Source organism: Alligator mississippiensis, chromosome 2 (genome assembly GCF_030867095.1).
Source record: "Alligator mississippiensis isolate rAllMis1 chromosome 2, rAllMis1, whole genome shotgun sequence".
Lineage (NCBI taxonomy): Eukaryota > Metazoa > Chordata > Crocodylia > Alligatoridae > Alligator > Alligator mississippiensis.
Window position 1 is genome coordinate 183,520,493 of NC_081825.1, and position 23,136 is coordinate 183,543,628.

Genomic DNA, 23,136 nt, shown 5'->3' on the forward strand with positions numbered 1-23,136 from the left:
CACTGTCACCACTACAAGGAGCTGGGGCAGAGCCACGATCTGCTGCCTGCATGCCCCTGCCTGGAGCATGCAGGCTGCAGATCACAGCTCTGCCCTGGCTCTGGACCACGCTTTCACCACCGCAAGATCCCAGCCTGGCCCCAGAGTAGCTGTGCATCCTGCCACACACCTTGCCATCACTGCTGGGGCCAGTCTCCACAGAAACCCAGGCCTCACTCTATCACAGTGTGGCTGCTGCTGGGGTCTCCATGAAACTGGCTCCAGCCACGCAGGCAGGGGCTGCTGGGAAATGGAGTCCAGCCACTGGATAGATCTGCCATTTTGCCCACACCTGCAAAGGATGGCACCCAGACCTGTTGTTTTGGCACCAATGTTAAAAACTGTCCTAAACAACTGTGTTCCTATACAGCCTGTATGTTGGTAAAGGAATCAACCCTGAAAGTTCTAAAAGATGTCTTCTAAAAGGTCCCCAAAGCTGCTCTAATTTATGCTCATGGTTAAGATGAATACAGAGGAGTGCAAAAAAGCCCCCAACCCTCACATTCCCAACTCAGGTGATTTTAACCATGATTCCCATAACACGATTTTAATCATGAGTCTCAAAAGATTTTCCTTAATGCCTCAGCTCCTGGAATCATGTGATTATTCAAGAATCTCAGCTCTCTTTTCTAAGCCATCCTGGATATGAAGAAAAATGTTGGAAAGCACCCCCTTCCAGAAGTCTAATGAAAGAGCACAACATTTAAGATGATTCCTAAGCTAAGCTCGTGATAAACTGAGGCTTATCTCAGGACATTTGAATTCCCAGGGATGACAGCACTGCTGCCCATTCTGTTCCTGTATTGTGCATAGCTCAGAAGAAATGGAGAAGCAGGCTGTTGTTCTATTAAAATTACAGCATAAAATCTGGCATGTCCACAGCAGGCCTGGTGTCCCACAGTCATGTCATCTGTTGTACGTAGGCAAAATGAAGGCAAAGGCACTGGACAGCTTTTCCAGAAAAGAATGGCAGGACCAATTCTGCTTTTATTTATTCCAATTGGACACTAGCAGGACTCCACTCAGTTTCACTGGATTGATTTCCAGGTGTCCCCTGCAGAACTTCTCAATTCTGTGCTTGTCTTTGAAGAGCCCTGGGTTCAGCAGCTCTACAATAACCCTAGCTCCTGGGGTATTTCTAAACCTTTTTAAGAGTAGGCATAGATAGTTTTGTGGCTCCTACAGCTTTATAATTATAGCCTGTCCTGGCATCAGATGCTCAGCATGGGCCTCTCAGGGGCCTTCTCATGGATCACCTGGAAGGTCTCTGAAATCTGGGTGCAAGGTTGTCTGTCAGCCTGTCTTCAACACTTAGCTAGCAGAGATTTGCTCCATGTCTTTGGCTGAAGCCTTCAGAGGTGGCTACATGTCACTGGTGCTCTGTTATTTGGCTTGCGAAGTGCTTTAGGATGAACAGCTCTATTGTTGCTGGTGATGCTGTATTATGAATATCATTATGAATATCACTGACACAAATATTTAGCTTTCTATGCTTTGCAGGCCTCCTATTATTCACCATCCTTCTCTATACCTCTGGTAGACCACAGTAAAAAGCAAAATGTGGAGAGAAAAAAGGGTAAGAAAAGCTATTTGGGATGGAATAGTCTGACTGACCAGGCAGAAAGGTGAGGTGCTGGACAGTTTGGTGCACATGCAGCCTTAGTGAGGCTGCGTGCATTTGTAATGCCATGGCCCCTATTTCCATCAAGGCTGAGTTTGGCACATTGTGTACCTTCTGATCACAGCTACATTTCTGTTTCTAGTGGTGGCACAAATGCAAATGGGATGGAAAGAGATGATATCTTGAAACTGATGTTTGTGGATCCCGTCTGCAATTGGCAGCTCACTGCCTCCTGAAATCCCTTACCCTCAGAGCCCTGCAAAATACTGTCCCTGCACTTGGGAGAAGTGGGGGAGGTGAGGCAATGTCACAATTCTCTAGGAACACAAAGAAGCACCTTGAATCACTGAACTCCACGAGCAGATTCTCTGCCCAACTGACTGCCCACCAACATTTCAGAAACGGCAAAGCAAGTTAAAATAACCAACTTCACTTTTGCTACTGACCCCTTATTGTAACTGATCATCCATCATTAACAATCATTAGGAATCAATACCCAGGGCAATCCTGATCACCATTAATTATTTGTGCTGCAGTAATACCCAAGAGGCCCCAGCCAATGTCCAGAGGCTTTTGGGCTAGATATGGTAAGAACACAGTAAAAGGAAGCATCTGCCTCAAAAGGTTAACTAGGCTGAAGGTGGAAGAAAAGAAATTTGACTATATCCATTTTATAAGGAGAAGGGGGAACGGAGGCCTAGGGAGATTAAGTGAGTTGCCCAAGGTCATACAGAAAAGTATGTGGCAGAGCTGGGGATTAAACAAAAGTCTAAGTCTGCTCACAGGTGCCTTGCCTAAAAACCCTTCCCTTTTCTGCATGCTCGAGTACAGTTGCTTCATGCTTTTCCTGGTTTCATTAGCAGAAGTCACATGCTGTGAAAAGAGGGGCCAACTTCTTCTCTCAGTTAACGACTAGGGTACATCCAAAGCAGTTCCACCAATTTCACTGTCACTGCAAACTGACAGTGGTATGCCAGAGAACAGAATACATCTCAGCAGCTGCCAGTGGATGTCTAATATACACACCAAACTCTCAGGCCAGAGTGAATGTTTGTAGCCACGTTCTAATTCCTTAGGGGAAAAGGTTGTGTGATGGAAATGGTAACAAAGCCTATCACTAAGGGAAGATATGTTTTTTACCTCTTAGGCAAAAGCAAAATCCAACCCCTCTCCAGGGTCATGAACCAAACATATTTATTCTGTATTTTTTTACTTCTTCAGCTCATCTACATTATGTTAAATGTGATGTCCTTCTTTCCCAGGCATAACTTTACCTTCCTGTAGCTTGGGATTATTGGATGTTTAGCATGGCTTCTACTTTTGATTTTGTAAGTGAAGAGTTTACCTTGCTGCCTCTGATAGGGTCTGAGGTTCTTCAGGTTCCTCATGTGGCTGCTGGTCCCAAAAGAAAATGACGTGGTAATGATGTTCTCTCCTTCAGCTATTTGCTGAGGATAGTCTTCTTCCTAGAACACGTTTGCTCTTTCCCTCACCTCTGGGGCTACAGAATAACTTTAGAGTTGGCTGAGTCCAAAAAGAATGGTAGAGCTAACCAAAGGGTTTTCTCATGAAGGGATTTAGGAGCTATATCCTCAGCTGATGTAAATTGGTTTAAAATGGCTTAAAATGGGACAAAGACAAAGCCTTGGCTGGGGTGATCTAGTTGGGTATGGTCCTAGTTTGAGCAGGGGGTTGGACTAAATGACCTCCTGAGGTCCCTTCCAACCTTCATTTTCTATGATTCTATGAAACCTGCCTGCCTTCCCCCTCCCCGCTCCTGCTAAGCAGGGATTTTGCCATCGCCTCTGCCTTACACAGACACTTCTCAGCATTAGCTAGCAGACCACATGCTGGCTACATTTTGCTGTGGCAGATGGGACAATGGCAGAATCAACGGGTAGCTGGTAACGTCTTTTTGTTGTTTTCTTAATGGGGTGATAAACACTGAGTTAGGGGTGATAAACACCGTTATCAATTCCCTGCTGGGCTGCTGGGGGGGACCCCTCCCTAATCAGAACATCCTGCCTGGGCCTGGCCACCACCACCTCAGCTCAACACTGTGAAAGAGAAGGGAGGGCTGCTCTAGCGCCCCCCGGCTTCTAGCCTGAGCCACTGCAGCATGAGTCACTGCAGGCCTGCATTTTTTCAGTCCAGAAGGGATGTCTGTCCAGTTACAAAATGGTTTAGCCTAGCCAGGTTAGACTAACCTGCAAATATTGAATCAATTCAGGTTCAGCTTTCTGAATGTCTGTCTGTAGCTGTGCCTAATAGGTGAAGTAGGATTTGGCCCCTCACATCTTAATAGATAGCGCCCAGTGCCAGTTGAAGACTGCAGGTCAGAACCTCAGAAACCATTCCAGTCCATTGCTTCACATCAGTAAAGAAATATCTGATACGGAGTGGTGTTTAAAGAGTGAATTTTCCAGATGTTTGTTCATGCCCTGCCTCTGTCTCTACTGGGGAGGAGGGGAGAACAGGCTTCCTCAACTTGCCCCAAAAGTACCACATGGCAAAGTTTTGCTTACAGCACTGAGAAAACTATGCTCAGGCTACTCAAGGTGCTTTTCTGGGCAATATTTGTTACTGAAATATAAGTTATTAGGCTTGGTGCAGGAGAACCTGGATGAAATATTTTGGCCTATGTTATACAGGAGGTCAGACCCATTGATCACATGAGTCCTTTCTTGCCTTAAAATCTATGAAAAGAATCCCACTCTACAAGTTTCTTCATGGGCTAAAGGCTAAAGCAAGTATACAAAGCTTCATTGTTTTCCTGCTTCTCTGGCTTTGTGCATATTGCCATGAAGGCAAGAAATATAGAGCAGTGGCCACTGCAGGTTTCTTCTGAGCATACAGTCTATGGCAGTTTCACAGCTTTTATCAACCCATCTTGTTCCCATGTGGGGTTTGCCCGTGTCGGAGCCCTGAGATGATCTTTCTCACCCCACCTCACCCAACCTGACTTTACACTCCCTGAGTGCATCTTAGTTACAGTCTTTCAGGTCAAAGAACAAGCAAGAACACCTCTGAACAAAGGTGCACTGACCCACTCCAGTCAGCACAAGAACTAATGAAAATAAGTCCTTCCTCAAGGTTTCACTGACTTTGCAGGGCTTCTACAACCGCCTTTTTAGGGAACAAGAGATTGTGTGAGTAAACAGAATGTCCCGCATGACCATTTAGCAGTATACCAAGTGGCACAGAAAAGAGAGGGGACACAGGCACCACAGTGGCAGATAGGGTAGGGAGCAGAAAGCAAGAGCAGCCAGTTGAGGAGACAGGGGATTAGGGGCACTCTGGGAGACTGCAAGGCTAGTTTGTGGCATGCCTGCCAGAAACGTTGGCTCTCACTGGCTTAAAGTAAAACCATTGGGGCTGTCTGCTTGGCCCACGTTGATAAACACTGTACAGCACCAAAAGGAACAATTCTCAGAGTACTACCTGTGGGTTGAGACTGCTTACTCATCCCTGGAACCGTGCACATCTGTGTGCATTACTAGGATTCCTGGGGGTACATCCCATGGTTCTTTGCACCATATGAGCCTCTCTATACTTCTTGCTCAGTGAACTATGGGAAAACTTGTCTGTTCTTGTGAGGGCAAATGAGCCATTGAGGGAAGGCACAGGGAGGACAATTAGCTGACAACTGAGGACTTGAGCCTACTGTCCTCACTGCAAATGGGTTGGGTTATTAGTCCAAGTGACAGGAGTACTGAGCTCATACCCACAGCTCTAGGCAAAAAAAGCTGGGTGGGTTTGACAGCACCACTAATCTTGGGCTAGAGGGCTTTATTCCCTCAAAAGAAAGGCTTAGGACAACACCTGAGTAAGAGTACAGGCCAACTTTGCACTGAAGACATACCCTTTGATTTTGATCTATGCTCCTCTTATGATTAAGATCAAATGTCATGGGGGGCATATAAATACCCCAGCCTGTAGGCCTGGGACTTGCATGTAGGATGCCAACCTGATAGAAAATATTGGATGTGGATGTTGACTTCAGGTATTTTGGATTTGGAATTTCATTGGCTACTGGATTTGGAGTGATACCTAAATAAATAAACAAATACCCTTAGATTCAGATCTAGACTTCAATAGTGAATTCCCATGCAACCTTGGAAACATCACTTATATTCCAAAATGGGGATAATGTAACCTCCATTTCCCAGAGGTGTTCCAAGGATCAGAAGATGATGGTAAAGAACCTTGAGGTTGGCCCATGGAAGTTGCTATAGATGTGCAGAATATTCTACTAGGACAGGTGTCAGATAAGCCAGGAGGAAACAGATGCATCAGCTAATGCTGCTGGTTTAAAACCCTTAACATGTAACACCACTAAGAGTATGAATACAGGCATATTTGGAGCTGTTTCAAAGGAGAACATTTCAAAAGAGCAGCAGCTGTTATGTTCAAATTGTTAACCTCTGGACAAGATGGGCTTAGTACAAATGTAGTGAAACTGCTCCAAGTTTAACACTACTTCCTTGAGTGTTAAAGTTGTGGACTGGTTTTATTGCATTTGTATTGATCTTGGCTTGTCCATGCCTACCAATCTGAACAGAACAGCTGCTGCCATTTCAAAAGGGCTCCAAATGAACATGTGTCCATACCCTAAGCAATATGAGAAGAAAATTGTGAAGATCTACTTCGAAGATACCAATGAGCAGGATGCTAAGTCTAAGTCCTTGTCTACATGAAACAGTTATACTATTTTAATTTGCCACAGTACATATTACACAATTGCAAACCTCAATAAGGACTTCTTAATTTTCATTGATGAGTAACTTATTTTGATTTAGCATAAGTTGATTGGGAACAGATTTTACATAAACTAAAAGAAACCATCTGGAACCCAACTAAGCATCCAACTCAGAGGTCTGCATAAGTTCAACAATATTAGCGTTTGGGTTTGTTTTTTTAAAATGTTTCAATTGGTACAACTTTCTCATGTAGACAAGGCCTATGGTAGTTAGACTGGTACAATGCTTTCTGAGTCCCCAGAATTTTTTTTCTGTGTTTGAGAAGAAGTTAAGCACAGAAGATTGACCACACAGATGCTCTGTGACAGTCCAGTAACTAACATGTCATCACCACAAAGCACATCTGTTTTCAAGCAGATTGGTTATACTTTGGTGATGTTGGCAGGGATTGGATTTGGCCAACACTGTAATGGAAATAGGAGCTAGCATGGAGGCAGAAGGGGATCCAATAAGAGGAATAAATACAGAATAGAGACCTTAGTGATAGGAAAAAGCAGGTACATACACAAGAACTCTTCCCCATCTCCCTCCCCCACAGCTTTTGGCAAAGAACAGAAAGTGTTGTTTTAAGAAATGCAGTTGAATGACATCTCAGGATACTCTCTGACACTAACAAAGCCACATTGTTCTAGTTCTATGGCACTTAAAAATAACACAAACATGCCCCCAGGAGAATCAAGAAGCACCTGGGAGGCTTTGTTTTTTCTAGTATTTTATTCTGACTAGTACATGGTTTTGTGAATGGCACAGCACCGATTAGTCAGCAAAAGAGGCCTCAGGCAAGGGGGTTCAGAAATGAAACTCATAAACATGAGCAGGCTGCATAAAAAAACAAAGCCTCTGCAGTGTGAGGCAAGTCCAATCCACAATCCAGTCCTGAGTTAGACTCAGACAGAGACGTGGAGCAAATCCTAGGGAAGAACACCACATTGGGGAATACAGACCTGATGCAAAACCTACTGAAGTCAACAAGCGTCTACCATGGACTTCACTTGGGCTTTGAATGATTCCCTCTGAAAGCAGTCACCGGACAACATAGAGGTACTTATCTGTGTTAGCCTGAAGTCAGGCAGAAGGCAGGACAGGTGGCATGTTAGAGACTAACTGGTTCAGAGAGGCAAATGCCTACTTTATCAGATGCTATGAATAGACAGAAAGTCATCATAGCATCTGACCAAGTAGGTCGTTGCCTACAAAAGCTCATGGCTCTCTGAACCAGTTTTTCTAAGGTGCTGTCCTGCCCTGCCTTCTGCCTGGCTAGTATATGGAAAGGAAAGGGAGACCACAGAGCTTCCCCAGAATGCTCTGCCTGTGCATGTATGCATGTTGTCCTCCTTGCACCACAACACTCTTTGGTATAAACCTGCCCCGTCTAGGCTTGTACCAATGCACTTCAATTTTATTACCTAGAACCCTGTTCTTTCACTAATACAATCCTATACAGTTCACTCAGTTACCAAAGGGCGGTGAGGAATTTTGCCTGAGATCTACCTGTTCTAATATTAGCAAGCTGAATTTCCAGTGTTGACAATTTGGCTTATTTCACTTGCCATAAATTCACTTGAAAAGGAAGGGACAGAAAGTCTTATAAGCCATATTTATCTTCATCCCACACAGACTGGATGTTCTCATTTTATTAGTGTAAACTATTTACATCAGAAATGCCTAAGCCTGCAATTGAGGTTATGGAAAAAGTCTTATTCACAGTAGACAGCAATCCCACAGCACAGGAAGCTTCCTGCCCCAGTCATTTTGCTGTGTTCCTCATCATACCACTGCAGATCAAGCCCCGTATTCAAGATGGAGCAGGCTGTCAGTGAAAGGAGGAGTGAATAAGAAACTTACAGTTTCTACCAATGTGAAACGTTTTATCTGGGAACGTGAAATACAGTCCTATCAACTAATTTCCCTAGGCTCACAAGGAAAGTCAGTGACACACTTAAAACCATATTTGTCCAAATTTCTGATTCAAAGTGATAACCATAAAACCACCTTCCTGAACTGACCTCTGGCATTATTCTATTATAAAAAACACCAAGGCTGAAAGTTTATGCTTCTGCTAGTGTGTCCATAATAAATAATAAACCTCTTCTGTTTGTGTACACTGACTAGTCCTGAACTCCTGGAAGCTGCTGTTGCTTTTTTAAGTAGCTTCAGAGACAAAGCACCATTTGTGCATTCGTTGTGGAGACAAGGACAGAATATTCAGCTACCAAACTAGGTTCTTGGGCTGACTCCCAGGTTTAAAAATAAGAGTCCTTAGAAATCAGCTTCCACCACCCCACATGAGGACCATGGTGAAAGAAATGGTATCCCATTCTATTTCCATTACCTCTATGTTCCTGCCCTGGTAAGACTGTGATACTCTTGCACCTTCAGCTAGTTTTATTCTCTGTAGCATCTTCCAGTGACGACAGATAGACACCACTTCATAGGTTGTGGTTCGGTGAAAACAAGCCTAACCAGGATCCAACCAGCTGTTATGGCTTAATGCCAGTTCAGCTTTTCTGAGATACCGTAAGAGGGGCCAAATTTGACTACCAACTTGTCCTGGCAAAGAGTCAAGGGAGCATCCTTTCACATAATGACAAGGATGATACCTTCTGTCTCTCACCTGATTCTGGGAACAGAGAGCACTGTCTGCAATGGTTGCCTAGTTAGCTCCCAGCAGAAAATGTGGGAGAGCTCAGGGTTGCTCTAGAGACACCTGCTGACCATTTTCAAAGAACAGCATCTAAGCCCTATAGCAAGTGGAGGAGCGAAATAAATGCATAATACTGCAATAGGTGCATAGGAAAAATATTTTGTAATAGAGCAAGGAGACCAGAAAAGCTGAACCAAGGTCAGGCTGCCAGCTCAGGTCTGACCCAAACCCTAATACTGCATCTGTGTCTCCATGCCCCAGATTTTGTGCTTAGTATCCTGAGAGTAGCACCTAGAAGCTCCAGCTGAAATCACGGTTCTCGGTGTGCTACACACCAACCTTACATATAAGGTGTGTCTACAGGGTACAATGAAGCGCACACAGTGATCCCCAAGCTGGATCTGTGCACACAAACCCCTCCAAAATAGAAGTAGCACAGGGCTACAATTGGATGCAGCACAGAGCTGTACCTTGGATATCCTGTGCAGTGCTACCTTAAGTCATTTAGACATACCCTTGCTAAAACAGAGTGCCATGGAGAACTTGCAAACTAAAAGGCCCTATCTACTTGAGACATCTGCACTGATTTAACTTAATTTTTTTAGAACCCCACGTAGATAAATACTTTGGTTTGAGAGTAGTCAGCCAACAAGTAATTGATTTAAACGTAAATGAACCTAAAGTGAAACAGAGCATCTACACAGCCTTTTACGCTCATGTAACTCAACTGGTTTGAAATTAAAATCTAGGTACAAAACAGCTGAGGACAGAGCTGCTATTGTGCACAAGGCTGGCAGCACATGAACAGGGTTGAGAGAACATAGGACATACATGTGAAACATTATGACACTAAAGTAACAACTGCCTTAAAAATTTCTACAGTGGATTCCTGAGCCCCCTGGGACAGGCAAAGGAGTACCAACTGGTCCCTGGAAAACTCGAGACCAGTCTCCCAACCTTCTATATCACATGTTCAAACTCTTCCCCATCCCTTTAGGGTTCTGCCTAGCCCTGGTCCTGCCTGACCCTCAGGTCTCAATTCTTCCTCCTCATCCCACACCTTAGGTTTTACTTCATCCACTTGCTGTCTCTTCCTTCCCCTCACAACACTGGGCTTCCCTCTCCAGCCATGACTTCCTCCTCCACCCATGCTTGGACCAGCCTCCCCATTTCTGGGCCCAAAGCACCTTCCCTCCTCCACACACAATGCTAACCTTCCTCCTCTAATCTCTGGGCGTTCCCTGTCACTCCCACGCCTGCCTCATGATAAAATGTGCATGCATGGGTCTGTTAATACGTGCACAGACAACACAATTCCTCCACTATAGCTCAGCTTTTAAAAAACTTGATGCTTACCCTAGATCATACCCCCTCTCTTCCAAGTCTTATCACTAGGGACATACCTAACTCGTGGTGAGAGAAAGCAATTTTTGCAGCTTGGTCATTTCATTGATTGATGGACAGACCCTGCCACCCAGTGCTGACTGGCAGAGAGGCCCTGGGGGAGGACGGATGAGGGGGTGGCTGCCATCTTGACTGCTGGCTGCCCTTTGCGCCACCCCACCAGCTGGCACCTTCCCCTCCCGGGTAGGTCGCAAAACTGGGCTGCGGTGGCAGCAAGGACTGCTGGCTCCCACTGGGGAGCCAGGATTTTATTTTTATTGTTTTTTTTGTGGTTGATTTCCTGGGAAATCACAGAAATTGCCATTTTTCATGGCAATCACAGAGATAACTGTTTTTCGTGGTTTCCATGAAAATTGTGAAACTGCAATTTGAGTGGGTCCCTACCTATCAGCCAGCCCTCTACCTCATCCCTCTCTTAACTTCCTAATTTATGGGCAGTTATGTTTGCGTTGCAGCCAATGGGAGATTCCACCATTGGCTTGCACAGGACCAGGATGAAACTCGGAGAATACTAACTCCTAAAGGTAGGGAGCCTGTCTTCTTTTATACTTGTAAATAAATAGCAGCAACAGGGTGACACTGGCACAGGTGAACCCTAGTACAGTTTTAACATTCACTGGCTGCTTTACCTGTTTAAAGCACTGGAGAGAAACTAAATAATTCATTCTTGCTACAGCCCTGGAAAGTACATAAATAAGGAGCATTATCCCCAATGTACACAAAGGAAAAATGAAGAAAGAGTGGTAAAGTGATTTGCCCATGGTCATAGCAGGCAGTAACAAAGTCCAAATTAGACCTCAAGCTCTCTCCACTCCTAGAGCTACATTCATTTATTCAGGTCGTACTGTTGGTGATTGTGTAAAGGGAAAAATGCTGGCTAGGAATGGAAGTATAAGATTGTACACACTCATGGCCTACCAGATTAGACTTAAAGGAGGCAAGAAAATCCAGAGTTTAGCTCAGTAAGAGAAAAAGAAAACATGTCTGTGTGCATTGTGAGATTACAATGATGTGATGCCTTATCAAGAACCAAAATTTCCTAATATATATATTTTAAAACCCATAGGTAGTAACTAGATATATTCAAAACAAAAATATAATACCAAACCTTTTTTTTTTTTGGTGGTCAAGTTCACCCCAATAGGATTCAAAATGGACTTATTTTCAATTTTTGGCTTTTTTTTTTTTTTTCAAATCAAAAATGTTATTTTTTTATTAATTTAAAATTTGAAGTTTTCCAGTAAACAAAAGTGTTACTAACATTTTCTATAACTATTTTAAGAAGAAATTTCACTAAAATGTCATGAAAAAAATTGTGGAAAAAAAGGAAACGTCAGTCTTTCACGTGGATAATGGGCCATTTTTCAGCCAAAAATCAAAACAAACTTTTAATCTGGAAAATTCCCACTAGCCCTATTGTTCAGATGAGTTCTTATAGACACATTCACCTCCCAGATGCCAACAGCTTCAAACAAAACTGTAAACATAAAAGACATATTGAGATAACAGGAGAAAAGATCAGAAGAGCTGATATCCCAGATAAATCAGTAACATATCCATGGGACTTAAACATCAAAAGTGCTGCCTTTCTTGAAGTAAACTACAAGTTCTTTCCACTTCTTTATTACACACAGGAACTATACACATTCTGTCTCGCATTATAGGATGTCTTAGCTATAGCTACAAGGAAGCAAGTGTTGTCCAGCTTGGGTTTTATGCCAGCCTAAAACAGGTGAAAACAGTTGGAGAATTAGTGTTCTAAGCAGAGATGTGAAGGAGTCCTCACCTTACCATTTGTGAAACCTTTTCTATTAAATTCATTAAATTAGGGCAGTCACAAGTGACTCCCACACTGGAATTCTGGTCCTTTTCTACCCATCCAAGGGTTTTCTATAGGAAACCTCTGGAAATGTACATGTTAAAGAACAGCTAAGATTGGTCAGATGGCAATTTATACTATATTCCTATAGCATTATGTTTAATAGATTTATGGAAACCCAAAGAATTCTTATGAATGGCTCTTTCCTGTAAGCTTGCAATGAAAATAGAGGAACAGAGATTTAAGATGGGTTGCTTATTACAAAAGCTTGCCACAAATTTTAGATGCTGCATTTTTTTTTGTTGGCTGGCTCTAATCCCCCTAGTTTGAGCCATATTTATTCTATAAGGCATTACTCTCACAAGAAGGAGTTTAGCCTAACAGGAAATGCAAGTGGAATTAACCAAGTAGGGGAGTCTCCACTTTGCAATGCAACTATTTTGTCCTAAAGGACAAAGTCTGAGCAGGAAATACTAACCACTCCTTGCTTTGCTGAAATGTGCTAGTGGGATCAGGACTCCGAAGGTCCAACGTCACTGAGAAGTAGTTGGCATCAAATGGTTTTGCGATCAGGCCTATAGTCAAAATAGGGACACTCAGCTTTACTCAAGATTCTTCTGCCTTTGTCTGTATGGTCAGTGAACTCACCTGCTCTAAGCACCTTTTTTATTAGATGACTGAGAACTTCAAAGGGGCATATCTGAACTGGTTCAGCCCTTTTCTCAAAGGTGCAACCAAAGAATGAACCCTGCCCACCTGCTCCCGCTGCACACCCCCATACCCAGATCGGAGGTAGTGAGAATGCTTCATGGATGCTACTCTGCCGCTGCTCTCAAGCATGCCAGACAGACCTTGAGCACTGCCCCTGAGCATTTACATACCTCTGGGTGTGGAGTAGGAGCAGATGGATGGGGCTTATATTTGGCAGTAGCCTCAGGAACAGTGCAATGCCAGCGTAGATATGCCCAATGTTTCATGCTCCCTGTTCATGTAACCAAAGCTCTGGCAGATGGCTTTGTTTACTTGGCAAGCAGGTGCCAAACTCCAGAAATCAAGTTACTGGCAGCATTCAGATCAAGATGGGTTGGTTGCCAGTTCTTGTGACCATGGTTATTAATACATTCTAAGCATGCCTCATTTCTAATTACTTGAATGACCCAGTAAGTCCAGAGGGCATGAGAAGGATAGTAAAGCCCAGTCCTGGGAGCTACAGCCCTTGGGTTTTATTCTATTAACAACTGAACCTTAAAACAAGGCTTGTTTTTTATTATGGTTTTTTGGTTTGTTTTTTTGCAGAGCAAAGGAAAAAATACTCCAACTCCAATGTCATCATGCATGAGACTTCACAGTACCATGTACAGGTAAGATGGCAATGAGCCTTTTATGGGATGGGGCAATACACTTGTGTCAATAATAGGAGCTGATAATGACATACCATTTGGTTATACTGGGACCCCATTAGGTCAGAGGCGAACTAGAAGACTTTCTACACGGGTGCAAAAGTCACCTACTCACAGGGAGTCATTGATAGTGGCTGATAATGAAGCCTTTTGCACCCTGCACTCTTCCTCCAGCTTTAGATTTTTTTCCCCCTGTTCCTTTTCATTTTCCCACTGGCAGGCCTCTTAAGGCTTCCAAGCCAGCTGGATCTGATCTGGGCAGAGTCTAATCAAATTCTTTGCTAAGTAATTAATTAAAATACAGACTAGATAAAAGTACTGTAAGGTATATACAAAACTGGCTGGATCATTGTGTTCATAAAGTAGTCATCATGGCTCAATGTCTAGCTGGGAGGAGGTATCAAGTGGGGCTCCCCAGGGGTCTGTCCTGGGTCCAGGATTGTTTATGATCTCCCTTCATGATTTGGAGGATGGCATTGAGTGTCCACAGAGCAAATTTGATGCCAAGCTGGGTGGAGCTGCAGACACTCTGGAGGTTAGGGCTTGGATCCTCCTGTATAAACTGTATAAGCAGGAGGCTAGGATCCTGTATAAACTGAGGAAATGGTCAAAAACAAGTGTACTTAGGAAGAAATACCTGCATGCACAAATACAGACTGGGGAATGTGTGGCTAACCTGCAGTACTGGAAAGAAGGACCTAGAGATTACAGTAGACTAAGTAGAATATAAGCCAAATGTATACTCTTGTTGCAAAAACAGAGAGCAGTACATACTGGGTTGTATTAACAGGAGTGTCTTTTGTAAACTGAAAGAATTTGCAATATTTGCTCTTGGTGAGGCCTCACCTGAAATACTCTGTCCAATTTTGGGCCCCAAACTTCAAGAAGGATGTGGACAGACTGGAAAAAATCCAGTGGAAAGGAAATAAAATGATTAGAGGCCTGGGAAACTTGATTTACAAGGAAAAGCTGAAAGAACTAGAATGAGCCTGGAGAAAAGAATATTGAGGGGAGATTTGCTAGCAGTCTTTAAGTACTTGAACAGCGAGTATAGAGAGGAGGGAGACAGCCTTTTCTCTGTGACTGTAGGGGACAGGACTAGGAACAGTGACCTCAAGCTGTAGCAGTGGAAATTTAGTTGGAGATTAGGACAAATTTAGTTGGAGATTAGGAAGAACTTTCTGACTAGAAGAGCAGTAAAGCATTGGAATAGGCTGCCTAGTATCTCCATCTTTGGACATTTTTAAGAGCAGGTTAGACAGACACTTGACTGGGATGGTTTAGTAAGGCATGATCCTACCAGGAGGCTGCACTAGATGACTACCCGAGGTCCCTTCCAACACAATGATCTTAATTACTGTTTTGGGGACCTTAGGACACATTCTCAGGTTCAGAGCTCCTAATGGCCTACCTTGAAATATGGGGCACATCTGCCTGGCCACCTTGGCCCTGAACATTAGTGACTGAGACCTCCTAAGCCCCCAGTGCCTTTTAGCTCCATCTAGGATGCGTGCACCATGGGTCTCTAGTTTAACTCATTTGTGAACAACATAGTAGGTAAGCAAGAAAGCACAAAGAGCAAAGGAATTTCCTAACCCTAGTGCAGGCTTGTCCAACATATGGCCTGCGGGCTGCCATTCGGCCTGCCAAGCCATTTTCTGTGGCCCGCGGTGCTGAGACAGGAAACAAAGGTAAAGATGGTTTACTTTCGTTCCCACCCCTTGTCCCTCCCCCAGCCCCTCAGCAGCTTCCTAATGGCTGCTGAAAGGCTGGGGAAGGGACAAGGTTCCCACACGCACCGCATCAGCTTGACGTTGCCGACGCAGTGCATGTGGGAAGATGAGTAGCCATGCGCCACTCGGGACAGGAAGAGCTCGGCCGGAGCAGCAGGGGGCTCAGCTGCACTTTCCCCCTACCTGCGCTGGTCATTCCCGAGCAGCACATGGCTTCGGTGCCACCTCTACTGACTGGTGCCGACCCGGGTGGGTCTGTCCCATCTGGAGCAGCACGCAGCTGAAGCCAGATTCCCACATGCTGCTGGGGATGGGAGAAGCCCGGCTGGGTTGGCACCGGCCAGCAGAAGCAGCGGCGGAGCCATGTGCCACTTGGGACTCACCGGCGCAGGCAGGGGGAAAATGCAGCTCAGCCCCTGCCACTCCGGCCAGGCTTGTCCCGTCCTGTCCCGTCCCGAGCAGCACACGGCTCCGCTGTCGCTTCTGCTGGCCGGTGCAGACCTGGCCGGGCTCCTCCCGTCCCCAGTAGCTCATGGGAAGCCAGCTTCAGCTGCATGCTGCTCCAGATGGGACGGACCCAGCTGGGTTAGCACCAGCCAGGAAAAGTGGCATGCAGCTGAAGCTGGCTTCCCATGTGCTGCTGGGGATGGGAGGAGCCCAGCCAGGTCTGCACCGGCCAGCAGATTGGTACAACGTGACAAGCCTATGGCTGGGGAGGGGTCAGGCTCCCTAGATCTGAGATCTGATGTAGGCTATCGCACAGAGACTCACTCTGGAACAATGTGCTAATAAACTTGTGTCTATACCTGCCAGGAACCCAAGTAGCAGGTAGTTGATACCTGGTAAGCTCATGTGAGTAAAGACTGCTTATTGCTTTCTGTGTGGCCTTCAAAATGTTTTTATCCTACTAAAATATGCCATGCTTTGTGAGAGTCATTGCCGCTGTATGAGAAAGCAGAATCATAGCCACTGAACTAAATTCATGCCCTGTGGGAATAATCACAATTCAGCAAAATGTGTGGGAAGGAAAAGCCGGAGTTCTAAGTGTGCACCCTAAAAGAGGCCATGAAAGAGTCAGAACCAGGACAGCTATCCAGTGACAGCAGTCCAGGAGGCATGATGGGAATCCTCTACTCATGAGATTTAGGAAAGCAAGAGGACATGAGAACAAACGTGTAGGCAGAGACAGTGCAGGGCCTTAGAGCCATGTTAATAAGTGAGGACAACTGTGTTCCCACTCTGGTCAGTGACTAATTGTGGATACATCTTCACTAGCTTCAAGCCACTCACACCTGTTGCCAAAAAATAAGCCCTTCCTACCCACTTACACTTTACCTGCTCTGAACTGGAAATGAGGCAGTGAGGGCCCTTCTAGAGTGGTCCAAGGACAGTAGAAGCAGATCACACACAGAGTGAGAGATGTTCCCAGAATGTCCTCATCACCACATTTCTTCTGAAAAGCAGGGATGTCCTGAGGCTCATTTAATGTTTCTAAAATGCTTGGAGAGCCACACATAGATGCACTGCATAGAAATGCAAAATATATTTTTACTTATTTGGTTGGCACCTTGGGCTGAGATTTTAAAAAGCCGAGTCAAAAGGCCAACTTCCATTAAAATGATTGGGATTTAGAGGGCTCCAAATCTTTTATGACAACTTTGTAACATGCCTATCTACCCCTTATGCAAATCTCAGCCATAGTTTGGAAGTTCAGCCAAAGAACATAAGAGCATAAAAAGTGCCATGCTTGGTCAGCCCAATGGTCCATCTAGCTCAATATCCTGTCCCGAACAGTGGCAGAAGTGGATGCTATAGAGGGAGAGTTTTGAACTAGTTAGATCCATTTAATTGTCACTTCCTGCAACTTCATTGGTGTCAAAGGTCATGTGACATCACTTCCTGATGTGATATCGCGTCCTGTGAGGTCTTTGAATGTAGCTCCTCAGCCCACTGGGTGATAAAAAGTTCATGATCTGGCCCCACATTCAAAAAGGTTGGACACCCCTGCCTTAGTGACTTAACTCCTTAAACATTTGAGAGTCACAGATATATAAAAGCCACAATACTGATACACATTCTCCCTTCATCTGTGATTCAGTGGTTTCAGGCTGTCCTCTTGCTCTCAAGTCCTTCTTATATATATCAATTATTGCCCCCTCTAAACAGAAAAGTTAGACCCCATGTTTTACCTCTATGCTCTCCACTGGGAAGCTCCAGACTTCTACCCCCTGCTATGGTCTTTCCACTTGTGTACAGTTTTGTCATGGGAGCAGGACAGTAGCTGAGAGTCAAAGTCAACAATTCCAGCTGGCTCAGTGACAGTCCATCAACAGCAGGGGCAGCTATCAAAAAGCAGTACAACAGGTTGTCTTTGGGCATGTGCCAGCTTGTGTTCAACACGTGCTACAAAAACAGTATCTAGAATCTGGCAAAGACATGCCCTCTCCATTGCACATACATTGTAGATCCACCAAGAAGTTCTTCATTTGGATGCCTGGGTGTTTCCCTGTTTGAGGAGTGATTTTTTTAAAGCCTCCAGACGGTGCTGAAAAGAGACCCCCACCATGTACCCTAACAAACCTTTGTAATGTCAGGATAATGGCCTTTACAAGCAAATAAGCTGAGTCCTTCTAGTTAAGAGATGCCTCTGAGAGGGTTACCAGGCTCATTAGCTCCCCTTCATTGGGATGATGTCAAGGTTCAAATATTTATAGTGGTTTTCAGCTAGGGGGCTGTGAGAACTTTCCAGGGGTATGGCAATATCAGCACCCCCACCACTGCCACTACAGGGTGAAACTGCCCCACACTCCTCTGTTTTCAGAAGGCACATTGGAGCTGAACTGAGAAGTGGCTGAGGAGGAGGCCACCCCTGCCTGCATCACATTATGTAGGCAGGCACACTGCTTCTGCTATAGCTCTTTCCAGTTCAGCTCCTGAAAATGGAGGTACACAGGGTAGTTCTACCTGGTGGCCAGCAGCATCTGTCTTCAGACTGCTGCCACTGCAGGGTGAAAATGTCCTGTGGGCATGCAAGAGTGGACCGAGAAGGGTTGCAGCAAGAGTGTGTGTTCCTGCCACTGCTGCTTCCCACTCTGGCTCTCTGCAGGAGACATGGTGCACCTCCACCTGGTTGTGGCAGTGGGGTGAATATAAGTATACTAAGTATAATGACCAAAGCAACTAATAGCTAGTAATTTTAATAATAAAATTTTGCTTTTATAATAATTGCAATATATTTAGTTTTTAAAAGAGGGTGCTGCTGAATTTTGAAATGTTTTGGAGGTGTGCCTTAGGTCTAAAAAGGTTGAGAAACACTAGTTTATGATGTTACTGGATTGACAACTCTAACACGTCGAGCCAATATCCAGGTTAGGTGTCTAAGAGTCACGTGCTCAGCAGCAATTTGAGGATGGCTTTGACAGAAGTCCTTCTTAGGGATGCAGATTCAGCACTAGAAGTGGTCAGAAAAGTGGTGCTTTTCATGGGGTTTCAAAAGGACCCATTTTCTGTCACTCATGGCTTATCTAATTTCTTATCAATCATTTTCAAACACAATTTAAATTTAAAAAGTGACCAAGTGTTTCATTTGCCACAAAAAAAAGTTTTAAAAGTGTTTGCTTACTGAACAACCAGATGCAGCAGAAGGGGAAAAAACAAACAAAAATATAGTTTTCCAGAAGAGAAAACAATTGATCCAACAATTAAAAGGTGCCACAGAAAATATTATGTAACACTGAAAGTTAAGAAGACGCTGGTATTTTGAATTAAACTTTCTTTAGAAAAAAATGCTGATTTTTGAGGGGAAAAACATTTTGTGCCTAAATTTCAAGCATTTCTATTTCTTGCCTCTTTCTGGCTGGAAACGCATCTAGGAATGAGCTTCTGCAAAGGCTCAGCATTCCTCTCTTGCTGACTTGGTGACAAGTAGGGCTGTGCAAGGCTTCGGACAGAGCTTCGGCTCCAGAGAAGCTTCAGACGCTTCGGGGTCTGAAGCAGCACATCCGGGTTGAAGCACTGGCCTCGTTCGGCTTCCTGGAGCGCTTTGGAGCGGTCTCGGAGATCCGGCCATAGGGTATAAAGGGGAAACAATAAAATATCTATAACTTTATTGTTTTTTGTCCAATTTGGATGCAATTTTCAGGAATGGTAGATTCTGTAGAGAAGATAAAGCCGGCTAAGTTTCAAGAAGGTCAGTGCAGGGGTTTGGGGGGGAACAGCACCCCAAATTCTTGAAAGCAAAACTCATGTCACATCTAGCCGTTACAACATAGCGGGGTGAAAACTGCAGGGGTGGTAGCTCTTACTGAGGGCACAAAGCTTGCCAAGTTTCAAGAAGATCAGTGCAGGGGTTTGGGGGAAACTGCACCTCAAGCTGCTGACAAGCAAAACTCATGCCATGGGTGCTTGTGGGACTGACTGTCTCCGTCTTGGGGCGGGGAGGGGAGACACTGCTGCAGGCCTGGCTGCTAAGCTGCTGTGTTACCAGTTACCAATCTGTCAGTCATAATTCACTCAGGGACCGGGGACTCAGAACCAGCTTAATACACAGGACCTAGCTACTACATAACAACTTAACGAGCATCAATTAGCACCTACAAAACCAGGCTAAGGAGAGGAAAGACTCAATACAGACAATCCAACTGCCCCAAGACAGACACAGTCTTGGCACGAGTTTTGCCCATCAGCAGCTAGGGGTGCAGGGCCCCAGAACCCCCCTGCACCAATCTCCTCAACAGCTGGCAGGTGTCGTGGCCTCAGCAGGGATCACCATCGCTGCAGCTGTCACCCCGCTGTGCCTTAACACACGCAGTGTCACCCATGGCACGAGTTTTTCTTGTCCGCAGCTTGAGGTGCAGATCCCCCCAAATCCCTGCACCAATCTCCTTCAAACTTGGCAGGCTTTGTGGCCTCAGTAAGAGCCATCAACCATGCAGTTTTCACCCCCCCTGCAGTGTGACACACAGCCAAGACATGAGTTTGGCTTTCAAGAATTTCGGGTATAGTTTCCCCAAACCCCTACACCGATCTTCTTGAAACTTGGCAGGTTTCATGCTCTCAGCAGAGGCTACCATCTCTGTAAGTTTCATCCAAATTGGACAAGAAACAACAACGTTATAGATATTTCATTGATTCCCCATTATACCCTATGGCCGGATCTCCGAGGCGGCTCCAAAGCTGCGGTCAGATCGAGGTGGAAACCCAGTCCGGAGCTATGGATCGGATCACAGCCATCCGAAGTGGCCGGATCCGAAGCTGGATTGGATCGCTGCAGACTCGCACGGGCCTAGTGACAAGGTGCAAGTCACCGTGAGATCACTAATTCTTCAATTGTCACTTGCTGATGTGATATCAAGGTTTGCAACACATAGGCTCAGTTTATCTCTAGTTTTCTGAGCTAATGTTAAGGAAGTGAGATCAGAAAAACACTTGTTAGCGTCTGTGAATGTCCCAGACATCTCAAAGGTCTATGTCTCACTGGGGTGAGGTCAACACCCAATTTGTTTTGTGATATCGGGGTCAAATTGTTTGGCTGATGTCAGGACAAAGAGCCATTGGGAGCTCATTGGGTCAGTGACTAGCTTGCAGGTCAGATGTGAAAAGACTGTTCTCTGGTAAAGTGACTGGCTCTTCAGCTTTAGGTTGTTGAGCCAACATTAAAGCAGAGACCTCTGCGAAAGTTACTTGCTGGAGAAGTACCATAATTTTTGGGGCTAATATCCAAGTACATGCCTCTGAGTTCTCTCTCTCTGGCTCGCTTCAAGGATGCCAAAGCACAGGTCTCTAGGTAATAAACAACCTCAGTCATTTCAGCATGCTAGACAGATATCATGGCAAAACTCAGCTGTTCCTGCTTGTTGGTCTAAAACCATGTCACAAGCCTCTATGAAGTCACTGGCTCAGCCCCATTAGTTACAATAGATTACAGTATAGGAGAAGTGAGCTCAGTGACTGAGGTCATGTAAGTATCAATGTCACATTAAAGGTTAATATCGTCTCATCATGTATGGTGAGCCATGGCATGGGGAAACAGAGTAAACACATGAAGAAGTCCATGTCCCGAAGCATGTGTATAGCCAGCCATATAGAATGTGTGCATGTGCTCACGTATGCTTACACATGCAGTACATTAGGCAGAGTAAATTTAGTTCTTCTAGCCATCCCCCTACCATGGAGTGCCAGGAGTGGAAAGGAAAATGACAGTCCTACTGTCTACGGGAAGAGTCTCTCCCGCCTCCCACAAGGAATGGAGAGCTGGATAAAGCAGAACCTGTCCTTCTCACTTTCTACTTCCACTGATAGGACTCCCACCTTAGGCCAGTGGGAGCCAGCCTTTTTATCAGACATGCCATAAATCAACCTCACATCCTCCCCAAGCACTGCTCCACATGCCTTGCCCTGCCAAATCTGCTTTTCTGTTTTCTGCTCCCTGCCTTGTGCTCTTTGCCTGATCCACTGCTCTGCCTTCTGCTTCCTGCCCAATCTGCCACTGTGTTACCTGTCCCCTCCCAGATCTGCCACATGCCACAGAAGCTGCTCATATTACTTTTGGTACTCATGTCACATTAGCCACCCCTGTTTAGGCAATTCTTTTCCCGCGCAGCATGGATGCTGCTGCACCTACTGGTGGGAAACACATGAACTCCACAGCCATGCATCATCCCCTTCTGCTGCTCCCCTTCTGATTCTCCCTCCTGCTAAATCCTCATATTACCATCTAGTGAGAAGACAAGGGAAAGGGAAACTGAGAGAACTCAGCTCTCCACAGGATGGGTGAGAGAAGGGGAATCTCTCACATTTTAAGCAGGGATTGGGGGGGAGGGGACTGTGCACCTTCATATGACCCCATACTTGAAATGCTGGCAGACTGGCATGACTTTATAGGATAAAGAGAAGATTCTCATGATGCTTATTAGATTCCATTTGCTAGAACGGAGGGGCCCCACTGAGGATGACCTCCTAACCCAGGTGTGTCCTATTCAGTTGTTTCTAAGCATGTGTGAGAGTGAGAAAGCAGGGCTCACCCACCCCATGTCCACTGTTATAGGCATCCAACTTAAAAATGAGAAACCAGTCTAACAAGAGAAAATATCCATAGCCAACTGAGCCTGGAAATGCAGTACCATGTTTAACTTAAACCAAAAATCTGATCTAAACAAAATTACTGATAAAAATATACCTTTAAAAATCAATCTTTATATACCCTGGAAAGACACATTATGAAAGCAACATAATGCCTCCAATTGATAAGAAACAAAGAGGTGTGTAAAATTCAGAGGCAGAGAAAATGAAAGTAGAAGGGACCTAAAGAGGCTATCTCATCCATCATCCTGCCCCAAAGTAGGACCAACTATATCTAAACCATTCCTGACAATTCTGCCAGGAAGGACAGAGCTTCACATCAGGTTCATATTCACTCAATAAGTGCCCCTTCTCTCTGGTTTAGGTCTTATCCGTGCACTTGAGTACATGCTTATCTTTAAGTAGCTGAGCAGACCCAATGATTCCATTGGGATTACACAATTGCTGAACTGAGGCTCAGACTTAACGGGTTGGTTGAATTGTACTCTTTATGTCTTGGTCAGTTAAAGATCAGACTATGAAATTTGATGGCTAAAAGCCCCATTTTCATTTTGGATCACTGAAGTACTTTTTGATTTACAGTTAAGAAAGGGACCCTAACTCATGCCAGAGAAAAGAATATTAGACCTTAGATTT

General features: G+C 44.8%; 2 protein-coding genes across 2 annotated transcripts in view; one reads left to right on the forward strand and one right to left on the reverse strand.

Annotated features, from left to right (window-relative positions):
• The window catches only part of DEAF1 (DEAF1 transcription factor), a 164,059-nt gene that overhangs the window by 108,670 nt on the left and 32,253 nt on the right, over positions 1–23,136 (reverse strand). The window lies entirely within an intron of this gene.
• Positions 1–23,136, forward strand: part of EPS8L2 (EPS8 like 2) — a 113,265-nt gene that overhangs the window by 43,680 nt on the left and 46,449 nt on the right. Inside the window, exon 4 of the mRNA XM_006263685.4 lies at positions 13,584–13,648. Coding sequence (XP_006263747.1) covers positions 13,584–13,648 — 65 coding nt within the window. The remainder of the gene's footprint in view (positions 1–13,583; positions 13,649–23,136) is intronic.